General features: G+C 37.1%; 1 protein-coding gene across 1 annotated transcript in view; it reads left to right on the plus strand.

The window, feature by feature from the left end:
- The window catches only part of LOC129777239 (uncharacterized), a 105992-nt gene that overhangs the window by 25133 nt on the left and 64976 nt on the right, over positions 1-15883 (plus strand). Inside the window, exon 2 of the mRNA XM_055783400.1 lies at positions 7668-8227. Coding sequence (XP_055639375.1) covers positions 8029-8227 — 199 coding nt within the window. The 5' untranslated portion in view covers positions 7668-8028. The remainder of the gene's footprint in view (positions 1-7667; positions 8228-15883) is intronic.

Genomic DNA, 15883 nt, shown 5'->3' on the forward strand with positions numbered 1-15883 from the left:
TTCGAAATAAGCATTGTTTCAGCAATTTTTCATACATTTTTTTCTTTAAATGAAACTTCTTTTTTCGGTATTCCAGAAGTGATATATAGATATCAAAAATATTTTGTGTGTTTACTTTAATTTGAGCCAAATAAATGAAAGTAATTCAAAAAATGATGCTTTATTTCTTCATCAGCGTATCTTACCAGCATTAGAATTGGGCGATCTTGAATCGATATTTAGAAGATCGATCTTTTCTTCTCCGATTTCGTTTTCTTGTACTTCTTAAAATAGCGAAAATCGGTCGATCGTTCGATCTTTTTGATCGCAGAAAACAAAGTTTTTTTAGTCTCACCAAAACCCACCTGACCATTTCCATAAACATTGGATCCCTTTCTAGGTTGTCTAATTAGTGATCGTAAATTTAGGATAAGCAGTTTTGTAAGTTTGGTCATTGCAAAACAAGTGTGTTTGATATTGCATTCTTTATAGAATCGTGTATTTTGCAATTGTATTCAGTGCATGCCATAAATCCTAAAATAATATCGGATCCAATGAACTTCAATTGTACTAGCTTGAATATAACAGATTATATTGAATTCATCTGTTCCCTCTCCATATTAGTATCGTGAAAGTATATAAAAAAAGCCCGAAGTAAGTTAATAAAGCTCTCTTATCATACAGCTCTACATCTGTGTACATCATATATTGGAGGAAACAAGTTCGGTCAGTGATTTCGACAAGTTCGTCTCGTTCGCTCTCGGAGGCTCGAAAAAAAATTCTAAGTGTCAACAAAGTGGTCACAAGTTATATTTACTCTATCGCATTCACTAGGCTGACAGTGAAAATTGTGACGGAATTAGGTGTTAACATCAGGTCCAACTGAAGTGTTATTTTCTAGAACTGGGATTACTACCAAGATTTAGACCAAATTCCATACGTATGGCACGGTTGGATTTTATGGGAATATGGTCAGTGAAGTCCAGAATATTAGTTGTTGAATTTATAATAATAATTTTTAATTGATTCATTTAATTAAATGAATCCATCACGGTATAAGATGAATGCCCTGAAAACACAATTTGTTTGGGCTTTCAATTTGTTTTATGTTGATAATCAAAATAAAATGTCTTCGATGTCGATGAAAATGTCTTTAGATGTTTAAACAAAAGACAATACTTATATACAATAAGTAAATAAATAAAAAAAGGCTTTCGAATTCTGGTACTGGTTATCTGGTACCGATTGCAAAAATTGATCCGTAAAGATCGCTCAATCCTAACCGGCATACATTTGTGCCGGCAGGGTTGATACAAAAGAAGATATATGGATGGTTCCATTTGCGCTGATATTTATCGATGGCATTCTGGCCGTCTGAAGAAAAAAATTATTGAAGAATATTTGAAAATGATAAATGTCGTAATTCACCGTACCCGTATGTAACAAAAAGTAACGCAAGACAAACCTTGCTAGATTATATCAAAATTGCTAGATTATTCCACACATTAGCTAACGATTCCATTGCATACTTTAAATGCTTCGTTTTCAGTTGAGATTCTTCATGATCATGAGGAAGTATTGAACCTACTAACTCCCGGGTAAGAGGAGTCATCCGACGTTCAACGGTTGAAAGCACTGCGTTCTGGAGCATTTGTAGTAACCCACATTGGATGATGATTCAATTGATTAAAATGATGAATCGAAAATATCTATGACCTTTGTAAAACGGGTTCTCGACTGGTTCTCCATCCACATTATTCAAGATTATTGGCCTTTTTTTTCCTTGAAGCTGAAAACCCCCGAATTCAGGCAACTCGCTCATGTTTTTATTTGAATTCCTATTTTTTATTCAAACTTTAGTCGTCCAATTATTTGATGGTTCAGCAGATGGTCCTGAAAGCTATTATTTTGTTCTCGGCTAGTTCAGTAGCATCTATTTTACATCTTCAACACTTACGTAGATATCTTCAGATGTAACATTTGTAAAAGACTATCTTGGAAAGATTGGCTTTAATTATATATCGATCATCTGGATCGGTTCAAATGGTGCGTGGGAAATCGTATGAATCCAAGCAAATGTTCCACGATAACTTTCACAAGAAGAAAAAATCCTATTCACAACAACTATTCTCTCGACGATGCTCCGCTAACTAAACTCGACTGCGTGGAGGATCTAGGAGTGCATTTAGACTGTAAACTGAACTTTAAAACACAAGTCAGCTACGTGGTTGGAAAAGCTTCCCGTAGTTTTGTATTCATCATGCGCACTGCGAGGGATTTCATAGATGTACACTGCCTCAAATCTATGTTCAGCCCTCTAGTTCGCCCAAGGCTGAAATACTGTTCACTAATTTGGAATCCGCACTATCAGAAAGCAGAATCTACACTAAGGGAAAACGGTACACCACGATTGAAGAATTGAAGGTCGCAATTTCGGAAACATGGAGAAATATCGAGAAATTCGTTTAACAGCATTTGGTAAGTAGTATTTCAACACAAACTTTACAGGTTATTAGATGAAATGGCAAGGTTATCAATTATTGACATGTAAATCAGCTGATCGTTTTGAATTTTTCATTGATAGCCCATATGAATTTTGAAATGGTCTTATAGAAACTGGACAGCTGAAATTATCATATTTAAGCACAATAAATAAACAAACAACTCTTTTGAACGAAAGTAACGTTAAATATACTTTATTCTAAGCATTCAACAATGTATGAATGTATCTTGTTGAAATTCTAACTGTTTGTGTTGCAACGAAATAGAATCAGGGTGGTCTTATAGAATTTGGACAGAGTGTACTCAAGAAATGCGGTCCGGCAACAATTTTTTGAACAAATACGTAATTTTCATTAATATTATTAGGGCAAAATTCCGCCTGTTGATAACGATTAAATAAATAAGTAGTTCAAAATTTGTGAATTTAAAAAAAAAGTAATTATTGAAAATAGGGAAAAAGTTAATTTTACGGACCACCTTAAAATGGAAATGAATACGCTAATGGAAAAATAAAAAAATACCAGTCTAATATTTTGCGATGAGGAACAAAACTACCAATTTTCACGAAAATCTGACCACTTTATCGATTTGGCATAGGATGGCTGTTCGACCCTAAAATTTCAAAAAGTTACCCTATACAAAATGTTCACCACTTAGGATGTGCTCCCTTGGCCGAGTGGTTAGCGTCATAACTAACATGCCGGGTGTTCGGGTTCGATTCCCGTTCTGGTCGGGGGAATTTTTCGTCAAAGAAATTTCATCCGACTTGCACTGTGATCACGCGTATTCTAGAGCTTGCCACTCAGAATGCATTCAAGGCGTGTTATTTGGCATAGAAATCTCAACTAAGTACTAATAAAAATGACGCAAGTAATACTACGTTGAGACGGCGAAGTTCCTCTAGGAACGTTAGTGCCATTGAAGAAGAAGAACCTCGAAAAAACACCCTATGCCAAATTTCGGCTCAATCGGACTTGAGGGAGAGTGGCGCAAAGCGGTCAAAGTTTGAGTTTTTTGAAAATCGAAAAATTATCCAAGGAGGGGAGTAAAGGAAATCGGGGTTCTCGAAAATTTTTTATTGATGCCAAATGTCTTAAAATTGCATGAAACGTATCATCTCGAAAAATTTTTTTTTGTCAAAAATCGACACTCTGGAACCTTTTTTTAGGCATGCGAAATGAAATGTATGGTTTAGGGTGGCAATAAAAATAGTTATCTGGGTTTTTCATTCGGAACTTACTACGAAATGTTGATTTACACAATAATATACCCTATGCAAAATATTAGCTCATTCGGACTTCATTTACTGGTGTCACAAACGTTAAAATCTGAGTTTTTTGAAAGTCAAAAAAATCAGCGGAAATCGGGGTTTTAAAAAAAAAGATGCCAACAGTCTTAAAATTGCATGACACGTTGAGATTTACAGTTATCTAAAAAAAATATTTTTTTTAAATCAATTTTTCAGACGGAAAAACGAACCAAACGAACATTTTTTTACATAAAAAAAAATCGAGATAACTGTAAATCTCGACGAATAATGCAATTTTAAGACATTTGGCATTAAATTTTTTTTTAAAACCTCGATTTTCGGTGATTTTTTGTTTTTCAAAAAAAAAACTCAAATTTTAACGTTTGTGACACCAGTAAATGAAGTCCGAATGAGCTAATATTTTGCATAGGGTATATTATTGTGCAAGTCAACATTTCGTAGCAAGTTCCGAATGAAAAACCGAGATAACTATTTTTATTGGCACCCTAAACCATACATTTCGTTTCGCATGCCGAAAAAAAACCTAGTCCCAGAGTGTCGATTTTTGACAACAAATGTTTTTCGAGATGACACTAGATCTCGACGTTTCATACAATTTTAAGACATTTGGCATCAAACATTTTTTTTCGAAAACCCCGATTTTTCGATTTTCAAAACACTCAAGCTTTGACCGCTTTGCGCCACTTTTACTTAAGTCCGATTGAGTATATATTTAGCATGAGGTGTTTTTTTTCGAGGTGGTGAACATTTTTTATGCGGTAACTTTTTGAAATTAGAGATGACCATTTTCATTGGCACCCTAATGGTTGTATACGATCTCGATCAGCTGTTCGACATTTTCGATCATCAACGGATTCATGACCCCGCACCTCATGAGGAACCGTTGAGATAACTGAGGGAAGCAATATTTCAATGGAAGTACGCCTGCGAAAATCTCGAGATTTCCTATGTGTCGCATCGTCTTCTCCTAGTTAGATATTTTTTGATGTGTGTATGGGTACTGAATGAAGACGTCGTTTGAATCTTTTTCTCCAAAGCTTTTGCGGACCAACACAATATTTTTGAAACCAAATAACCTATCCAATCGACTCAGCTTTTATTTGCTTTATAGAACACTAGCTGACCCGGCAAACTTCGTCCCACCCACAATTTATTTTTTGTTATCAATACCTTCAAACATTTACGTTTTCTTACTAAGCGCAAGTTCATGAGTGCAATCGCAGAACTGTTCATTGATTGATCTTCTAATCGACCCCGTTGAATTTACCTTTTACTGAAAAATTCCTAGTACTTCTACCAAAACTCATCATTATAATATCAGATTATTTTCAGACACAATTCTCGTTCAAGATTTGTTTCATTTGTTTGACAGCCCCCCCCCTTAGAGAGGGGGGTGTAGTGTCTAACCACCATAGAAACATTTATTGCACCCTAAAACCTCCATATACCTAATTTGGTTTCATTCGCTTGATTAATTGTTGAGTAATGCAGAAATTTGTGTTTAATTTATACATATATATATATATATATATATATATATATATATATATATATATATATATATATATATATATATATATATATATATATATATATATATATATATATATATATATATATATATATATATATAAACATGGAGAAATATCGAGAAATTCGTTTAACAGCATTTGGTAAGTAGTATTTCAACACAAACTTTACAGGTTATTAGATGAAATGGCAAGGTTATCAATTATTGACATGTAAATCAGCTGATCGTTTTGAATTTTTCATTGATAGCCCATATGAATTTTGAAATGGTCTTATAGAAACTGGACAGCTGAAATTATCATATTTAAGCACAATAAATAAACAAACAACTCTTTTGAACGAAAGTAACGTTAAATATACTTTATTCTAAGCATTCAACAATGTATGAATGTATCTTGTTGAAATTCTAACTGTTTGTGTTGCAACGAAATAGAATCAGGGTGGTCTTATAGAATTTGGACAGAGTGTACTCAAGAAATGCGGTCCGGCAACAATTTTTTGAACAAATACGTAATTTTCATTAATATTATTAGGGCAAAATTCCGCCTGTTGATAACGATTAAATAAATAAGTAGTTCAAAATTTGTGAATTTAAAAAAAAAGTAATTATTGAAAATAGGGAAAAAGTTAATTTTACGGACCACCTTAAAATGGAAATGAATACGCTAATGGAAAAATAAAAAAATACCAGTCTAATATTTTGCGATGAGGAACAAAACTACCAATTTTCACGAAAATCTGACCACTTTATCGATTTGGCATAGGATGGCTGTTCGACCCTAAAATTTCAAAAAGTTACCCTATACAAAATGTTCACAAAATGTATATATATATAGATTCCAGCTTGCACTACGAAGATATGTCAGATTGAATGAAAAATTACCCTTTCGTTTTTGAATATAAATACTTCATGAAATTTATACAGTTTCAAATAAAATCTATGAAAGCACCTATCGTTGCTTTGACAATTTTTCTTTTAAATTTTTTGTTTAAATAAGGCCAAACAACAATTTATTTTAATTCGGGGGTCTCCGTAGCCACATTGGTTACGCGTTCGCTTAGTAAGCGATCGATCGTGAGTTCAAAACTCAGGACCCTCATTGACCATCTTTGTGTTGTTACAGAATAGCTACGTCCACGCAACAATCATCAGCGATGGAGAATCGATCCACGGTCGAAATAAGATCGATTCATCCATACAACTGCTCTGCTCTGCAAGACACATCGGGCTGCTGTTCTATAAATAACTCAACAATGATCAATCAACTGTCTCCGCTGTACGGTGGTCCAACTGGATAATGGAAGAACAGAAAGAATACTCTTACGCCTAAATGGCTACTGTGTGAATGTACCATATGTAATGGTATAGAAGGAATACTGGCGAATGGCAACTGTGTAATGTGCTAATTATAGATATATGATAACCATGTGACATGTACACGATTAAAATTCGGCTCTGTTACAGCTAAAATGCTAATGAGCCTTAAATAAATAAATGGGATAAAAAAAACAATTTATTTAGATTTCCCACATTTATTTTGAATAAAATACCACGAACAGGTTTTTTTAGTGGTTTAGAAAATGTTTTGCAATTTTGCAAAAATTGTAGTAGGTATTAACATTGGTAGGTAAAATTCCAACCTAATATACCCCTAAAACCCCTGCAAAATTTTATATTCACATGTTCTCCCGTTTCCAATCGAGCAAGGTAATGAGTAATTTAGAGTGGCAAAAACTGTTCAGAGATAGTTCTAGTTTCTTGCGACTAGATTCTGATAGAAATGAGCTTTATTGTTGTCTCGGAGGTCCCAGATGATTGCAGGTCTTTGTATTACATCATTGAATGTACAATCATCCAATGAGCAGAACGATAATATTCTTCAGTAGCACTAGTACTGTACCACTATTTGTCAACTATTCCGTTTTGGAACTATTGATAAGATCAGAAATGCTGCCGAATGTTTATCTCCAGGGAACTTCGTATGTTTATTCGAAACATCAAGTTACAGATACTGAATGGAATTTCCTAATATTGTTTGGAAAAATGGAATTCGTCTCTGAAGATTGTTCGCAACCTCTATCGCTCATCGTATGCCTGGAGCATATCAATCAACCTGGTAATTGTGGTGCCGCCTCCCACCAACTGGCACACTTTCCGTTGCTCTCAAAACTAATCCATCAATCTCTTCGCCACCAGAGAGGATGAAATAGTCCACCATGACATCGACGAAGTGCTTTATTAGCTTCACAAATCACTGTTCAAATAATCAAATAATCCATATAACCCTCGTAGAGTAGGTGGTGGGAGTGATGAGAGACTTGCCGTGCTCACTGCATCTAATGAGATTTCATTCTTCCTTTCTCGGTTTTTGTTTTTCTTTCGCAGACGCCTCCAGCAAACCAAGCCACGCTACTGGCTGTACCAGTCCACGAGTATCACATCTATCAGTTTGACCAGTTTTAAATTGAAAAGATTTGGCCGCTTCTCGTGCTCAATTAACGCGTCCTCTCGGGGCGGTATTCGCAGCGACCGTAGATCCAATTGTAATGTGACTAATTGTTGCTTCGTGTGTCCGCGTTCGCGTCTCGGAAGATAAACGTAGCGAACAGAAGAAAATTATCCCGCCTCGTTGGTGGTGAGTTACACGCTGGTGGTGTGGGAAAAATAATCAGTCATCTCTGCTTGCAAACGTATAGCAAAAAAACGCATTCAGATCCACGAAAAAAGATTCTATTGAGTCCTGCAGATGCAGTCGACGCCCGGAGGGGGAACTCTTGAAATCGACGGGAATAACAGGATTTCAAAGTGCTGCAGCATCCCGATGCCGTCATCTAGCTCGGGGCAGTGCTGGAGTGCTGCGTCATCCCTGTCTGTTCCTAGCCGGTGGCAGCCGAGAGTCCTGTGGCTGATCTCGGCACTGCTGCTTGGCGTGACTCAGTGCAATGGTAAGTAATTTAAAGTTGGCATTTATCGTTCGCCTTTTTATATATGATATTCATATCTGTGTGTTATTCCTCGTTGCTCGTTTAGTGGTGTAGTGAAAATCGATTAATGTACAAGCCGTGAAGCGTCATCCTGATGATGGCTAAAGCTGTTGCTGATTGCTATCTTGAGGTGTATTATAATGTACGGAACCCCTGTAATGTTAACGCAAATTTACGTGAATCTATTTCCAGAAAAACAACACCTTTCTTGTGTAGAGAATTTCTATCGCGTTAGTCCGGCTTCATTGCGGAAAAACACTGCAAAAATGAATTATTACTGTGTGGGTTGACCCTGTCTAGGAAGAGCAGATATGCGAAAATAAATCTCATAGATACGCGTACCACGCAAGATAACGCAATGTCGTCCCACGCGTTGTTTTTCGACAAGCCACTCAGTACAGTATCGTCATCAATTGTGATTTATCTTTTCTAGAAACTTATACTGTATCTTCCGGGAAAGCCGATGGATGTTTGCAAATTTGGCACCCAAATTAGGTTGCCGCACGTGTTTTATTCGCCTAAATGAATCTTCATTTGATGTTTTTCCGCGAATTGTTTTGGTCATTTAAAAACGGAAATGTGACAACTCTGTGAAATACGCATACGCACGTCATACATAACAATTGTTGCTGATGTACCAAAAAAAGTGACGTCCAATTATCATAGAAAGTGCTAATCAGTTATTATCAGGCCGAATAATGTTGGTCCTCCGTATGAATCACATCTTCAACTCGCTCGCTTTTGTCCTTTCCCAATGGTAGACAAATGGTTTGATGATTCCATCATCCTCATCCCATTCCTTCCAATGATTCATACGCAAAGGGCAAAACAACATCCCACCTTCAGAAAAAAATGCCAGTAAATTTGTGGCCCCCTTTTTTGTGTGAAACAATCCTCTCGAATGAGGACCATAAGTGAGTGTAGAAACGGAAAAATCTTCTGAGGAGAAGAAAATGCTGGAAAAGGGGAGCGTGATTCAAGGCTGAGGCTGAGTAACCAACTTTCAACTGGCATAAAAACTATCCTCGCAACGTGTATCGCCAAAGGACAATGATCGGCACAGATTTCGGCCAGTGTTATGAATCATTCGGCAATTTATGAGGATGTTGGGATAGGTAGATAAATCTTGACTTTGGTCAATAAGTCACCGTCGACCACGGGGAGACATTTTTTTTTTTATAGCAGATAGTTTTTTTTATCCTATGCTAGCTAGCGAGTCGGTGTAACCAATAACTACTCATTGAGAGATTATTCTTAGGGGAGGATTACTAACTGCTGAGAAGGACAATGAACGGTAGCGTGCAGAGATGCTACATTTCTACGACGCAATTCTCGCTCTCTAATAGCGTGTTCTTGTAAAATGTAAATGGATTTGAGGGAACTGTTAAAGAGACAGGTATAAACCATAATATTGGGACTGAATACAAAATCATGGTACGATTTCAAAATAAAATACCAGATAAATGTGTTTTTGATTGGATAATGATTTATTTAAGAATTAAATACGAATAAAAAGAGACTGAGGCACCGTATTATTATCTCAAATAGTTGTATACGATGAATTCCTTGCTAACTCGTCTTAGGAGATGGCAGCACAGGTTGATTGAGATCAGATTGCAGTGAAAACATTGTGAATTTGGGTGTGGGTGTAAAAACGTTGGCCATTTAAGCTAACTTTGCATACTTGAAATCTCAAAAAAAATCTAGACGAGCGGGTATGCTTATTGCTGGATTAATATTTGGAACAAACGGAACTTAGTGTTGAACCCACAGATAGCAAAATAAGCTCTCAAATAATACTGTATCTTATGTGAACAAAGACCAAATCGCCTTCTCCGTTAAACCAATGGTCAAACACTCACTCACTGTCGACCAATTTCGAATCGACAATCATCTTCCTATCCAACAAACAGCGGCGAGAGCGTCCAAAATGGTTTTATTCAAGGCCGTAAATGTGAATGTAGTAAATTTCAATTCCCTGCTCATACCCATCCACTCACACGCTCAATAAATCTCAGTGATATTTTAAAATATCCATTCGTTGAGAATGGATTCCAATTCAACTTCAAACAAATGATTAGTAAGCCAAAGGTTGTCCTACGTCAGCCTTGCGGTTTTATCTTAAATATTACCCATCCCTAGTTTTATACTATACGTCAGAATATTTCTAGTAAGCTTCTGTGACATTAGGCTTTTTCTATGCGGTTATTTCCGTTGCTCTTATTTGCTCCGCGATTTTTTTCGGCTTACGGCGAACATGCTCTCCTCGCCAAATCGCAATGTTATGAGTGGTTCATACAGTTCGAAAGACATACTGTTGATGTGTGGAACGAATAAGTGGAAAACTACAGTGCTTGGAGACGCCGAATTGCAAGCTTTATTGATTAAAGACGATGACGAAACTCAAACCGAACTCAAAACAAATCAACCCATTCATGGTGTTTACAAATCATAGAAAATCCTGAAGGTTGGAAGAAACGTTCCACAAGAATTGCCCGACGGACAACAAAAAAAAACGGGACATCTTTTGCGACATTTTGGCTCGCCCGGTACAAAAAAAAATCACCTCACTTACCCAGTACTACACAGAACATCTCTGGCATTAAGATGACGAGATATACACTGCGTTTCACAAATAGAACCACTCATTTTTATAGTTTTTATAGATATGTAAGAAGTCGGTCGATTTGATGAATATAATGTAGGATATAATAACTATCTGCATTTAAAAGACTGCCCATTTGAACATCATTGTTGTTGTTCAGGCGCGAAACATTCAAGAAACAAAAATTCCAGTGCTTCTTAACTATAGAACCGAAGATGGACAAATTCTCACTTCTTTACAAAATTAACGTCAATCTCACATGAGTTACAATAAGTTTCTAATTCGTAGGTCATCTTTAGTTCTCAATCAGATCAAATAACCCATTCGGGGTGGGGTTGACCAAGCTGCGCCATGTTGTAGTGTGCATCTCGTTCTACGCAGAAGATACTGCTCGTTTAAGCCCTTTAAATCACTCATACTGCTTGTAAGCTGCATCTACTATTCGTACGATCACTTCTCATAAGTTCGTGAAAGGGGGTTGATCTGGTAAGGATCTGAACCCCTATTCAATAAACCATGCCTTGACTTTCCGGAAGTTATGAATTGATGCCAAATTACCTAATTATCACGGTGTGTTTGATGCAAAAACAGAAGTACAGTAAAACCTGTTTTTGTGCAAATTTTTTTTGTGTAATTTTTTTTTGTGCGATTTTCTGTTCTTGTGCGGTTTTATTTTGCGCGATTTTTTTGTGCGGTGTATGAAAAGAAGCATATTTGACGAAGTTATCGTCCATTTAGTTTTTTTCGATGGTTTATATGCATTTCAGTGTGAAAAAAAGCATATTTGCGTCTCAATTATTCACTTCTGAAATCATTCCCCTCTTCTCATAAACTGATCTAAGTTTTTCATGACATGATTTCTTACAGCAACACGTTTCGACATGCAACTAAAAGCCAAAGTGTCCCATCGCAAAGCAGGGAAACAAAAGGAAATTGGACGGTGAATGGCGTTATTTTCTTGGGGGAAACTTTTTTTATGCGGTCCCTATCTACCGCACAATAATTTTTTTTTCAAAATGTGTACCAAACACGATTTTTTAAAGCTGTTGGTGAAGTTTTGCACTTTTTTTTAGTGCGGTCCCTATCACCCGCATAGAAAAAGGTTTACCTGTGAATAATTCTGAAGTACCTCGTTGCATTTCTAACTGTACATCGGTGTTGATGAAAAGCTATCTGAACCAGGCCGTTTTGAAAATATTTTCCTCAAACGATCAAACTGCCGCCTGCAAAGTACGAGTTGAAAAATTACATGACACATTACATGACACACGTCCACGTCCTTTCAGTATGAAGAAATTCTATTCAAGTTGAATTTCTTTTTATCAGAGAAGTTCTCCTGAAATAGTGAAACCCATTACTTTAGTATTAGTTTTTCGACCCGCCGCATTGGAGATGATGTTTTTATAGTTTGGGGAGAATTTTCTCAAAAAGGCTTGGTTAAAGTAGCTCACCATCAATACAAATGAACAGTCAGAAGTGCAAAGAATTACTTCAGAATCAGTTACTGCTGTTTTACATAAAACTAATGTGATCATTAGGTAATTTGGCACCAATTTGAAAAATCCGGAAAGTAATGGCATAGTTCGAAGGCTAAGAGCTTCAGATTCTGGACTGGTCAGCTGGTTTACCAGATTAGCATATAAGCAGTATGAGTGATTTGAAAAGCTTAAACGAGCAGTATCCTCTTCGTAGAACGAGATACACACTACAACAAGGCGCAGTTTGGTCAAAACCATCCTGAATGGGTTATTTGATCACATGTTTATCATATCTATAATTAGCACATTACACAGTTGCCATTTTTCCGCGTTACAGTATTCCCTTCTATACCATTGCATATGGTACACATTTAAACAGTAGCCATTTTGGCTTTTCCTTCTGTTCTTCCATTATCCAGTTAGACCGGACAGCGGAGACAGTTGATTGATCATTGTTTAGTTATTCATAGAACAGCAGCCCAATGTGTCTTGCAGAGCAGAGCAGTTGTATGGATGAATCGATCTTATTTCGACCGCTGTTGACTGTTGTGTGGAAGTAGTTAATCTGTAACAACACAAAGATGGTCAATGAGGGCCCTGAGTTTTGAACTCACGATCGATCGCTTACTAAGCGATCCTGCAACCAATGTGGCCTCGGATACCCTCGAAAATAAGATTTAACAAAGCATTTTTTTCTACACAGCTATTAACGTGTGAAAATCGGAAGGGCGGAGTGCATTCGTGATGTACTACTATAGCACCCACGCAGGGTAAAGAATTAAAAAAAAAATTTTTGCTCGGCGCTTTGCCCAGCTAGCTCACCTATACCTTTTCATACGTTTCTTTACTAGTTTTTTCAATTTTTCACGTGGTTAGTAAGCTCCTGTTCAGAATGATGCACTTCGTAAGGTGTCCTTCGTCTTCGTTCGGTGGTTTCTAAACTCCATCTAGTAAGGTTGACTCGTTCGGACGGCAACTTATTGCTGGACCGATAAGCCCAAAGCTAGTCTGGCTAGAGGTGGTTACCCGAAGACACACCTGAGTGGCGGAATGTGTACCGGAACGTTCCGAAAGTATTAGGTTCCTTTTCGATTCACCACAAACGTACTTCTTTTTCCACACCACTATTAACACTTCTCTTAACTTCGTATCTCAATCTTTTCTGACTATCTTGCTCTCTATAAGAACTAACGATAAGATTAGTAAGACTTGAGAATTTAGAAACTTCCCGATAGTGTCAAGCATGGCCAGCGACAAGGCAAGTAATCCGAATTAGCGCTACCGGAGAATATTTTTTAACGAATCGTGCGGATGGCATAATGTTAATATACTTTAAAAATTGGATACTTAAATTCGCTCATCCACAGTGTATCATATGTAATATGTTCATTGGAATCATCATGAATCATCATGTAGTAAGGAAAAGGAAAAGTTAGGGTAGCAGTGTTGAAAATGTTACAAAGAATTAAAAAAAATGTGATAAACCTTTGAATCTGCTTGGATAGCCCAAGATTTATTTGATTCTCAAATAATGTCTTATTAGCATCTTCATATGTTACGATATTATCGCAGAATAGATTTATGAAAAATTGTTTGGAAAATTATTATTTATTTCGGTTTAGAAACAAATTCATGAGTAACGATGTGCATTAGAGCTCCAATGGTCATCTTAAACTTACGAATGGGACTTCCTGAAAAATGTTCATTCCCTCGTAAAAATACACTATACACTATTTTACCTCAATCGGACTTTATTTACATTTGTCGCAAAGGGGCCAAAGTTTGAGTCTACCGAAAACCATGAGTGCATTTAATCGTAGTTTAAAAAAATGTCTTCAAATTGCATTAAAGATCTACTGTCATCTCGAATTTTTTATCATCTAAATCCCGGAATTCGATTTTTGATAATATCCCTTGAGTGATTTTACGGTTTTTAAAAAACTGATACATTGACGGTTATGCGATACTAGTAAATGAAGTCCGATTGAGCTGAAATTTTGCCTAGGGTACCGTTCTGAATCATATAGGGTTGGGGAAAAATAAATGTCCTATTTCTGATCGAAATTTGACGCTTTATTTAACATACTTAAAATTATCCAATTTAAGTCAAATATGCGCCGTTTTGTTCGCAAACTTGTTGTTCATTATCATCCCCCCCCCCCCCCTTTTAAAACCGCCCCTCCTTATTTACAAAAATCTCAGACAGTCAGATTTCGCAAGCCTCTTTTGAGGCCAACTTAGTATCAACAAGAGCGTTTTGCATGGACCGTAAGAGATGATAATCACTTGGAGCCAGGTCCAGACTATACGGTGGGTGCAATAGGACATCCCATCCGAGCTCCCGTAGCTTCTGGCGGGTCATCAAAGATGTGTGAGGCCGAGCGTTGTCCTGGTGGAAAACAACACCATTCCTATTGATCATTTCTGGCCGCTTCTGGTCAATCGCCTGCTTCAAACGGTCAAGCTATTCACAGTAGAGGACCGAGTTGAGGGTCTGGCCATAGTTGAGCAGCTCATAGTGGATGATTCCCTTCCAATCCCACCAAACATACAGCAAAACCTTCCTGGCCGTCAATCCGGGCTTGGCGATGGTTTCGGCCGGCTCATCGCGCTTCGACCACGACTTTTTTCGCTTTAGGTTGTCGTACGTGATCCACTTTTCATCACCAGTCACCATCTTCTTCAAAAATGGGTCGAGTTCGTTCCGTTTCAGCAGTGCATCGCAGGCGTTGATTCGGTCTAAAAGATTTTTTTGCGTCAACTCGTGTGGCACCCACACATCCAGCTTTTTTTGGAATCCAATCTTTGGCAAATGGTTCCAAACGATTTTATGGTCTATACCCAGTTCCTGACCAATCGAGCGAGTGCTCACATGCCGGTCTACTTGGATGATTTCAACGATTTTTCAACGATTGGCCTACCAGTACGGGGTGTATCTTCGATTTTTTCGGCCACCTTCGTTGCAGTTTTACCTCGCAGGTAGTGAAAACGTAAAATGTGGCGAATTTCTCGCTTGGTGGACTCCATCTTTGACGCGCTATAACTTGAGACTGAAAAGGACAATCACAAAACTGTCAAAACGACACTTGTAGCACAGATTGTCGTCTTTAAATAGCCGTATAGTATGACCCGATGCGATAAGTACAACACAAGATATGTTTAAATGGTGCCATATATTGACAATATACGCCATTTCTTTTACCCCAATATTTCGGACAACATCATATTTCGGACACTTTGTTCTAATATCTTGAAATGCTTAATGCACTGATGATATAACTATAAAATTAATATCACAATAGCTTCTTTAGAGTAATCCCTTGGTTTCACTATCATTTAATATGAGAACTACATTTGATTTATAACATAATCGGTGAAAATCTAACAACACTACTCATTATCGTTTGTGTTTGACGTTTGCTTAGCGTGAGCAAGTAAAATTTACCCGTTCATAAATATTTATATTCATCCCGTGTTTCATCAGTTCTCATCATCGTTAACAGTTTACTGTGATTGCTTGGTAAGTGTTTCGCA

This window comes from Toxorhynchites rutilus, chromosome 3 (assembly GCF_029784135.1).
Source record: "Toxorhynchites rutilus septentrionalis strain SRP chromosome 3, ASM2978413v1, whole genome shotgun sequence".
Classification (NCBI taxonomy): Eukaryota; Metazoa; Arthropoda; class Insecta; order Diptera; family Culicidae; genus Toxorhynchites; species Toxorhynchites rutilus.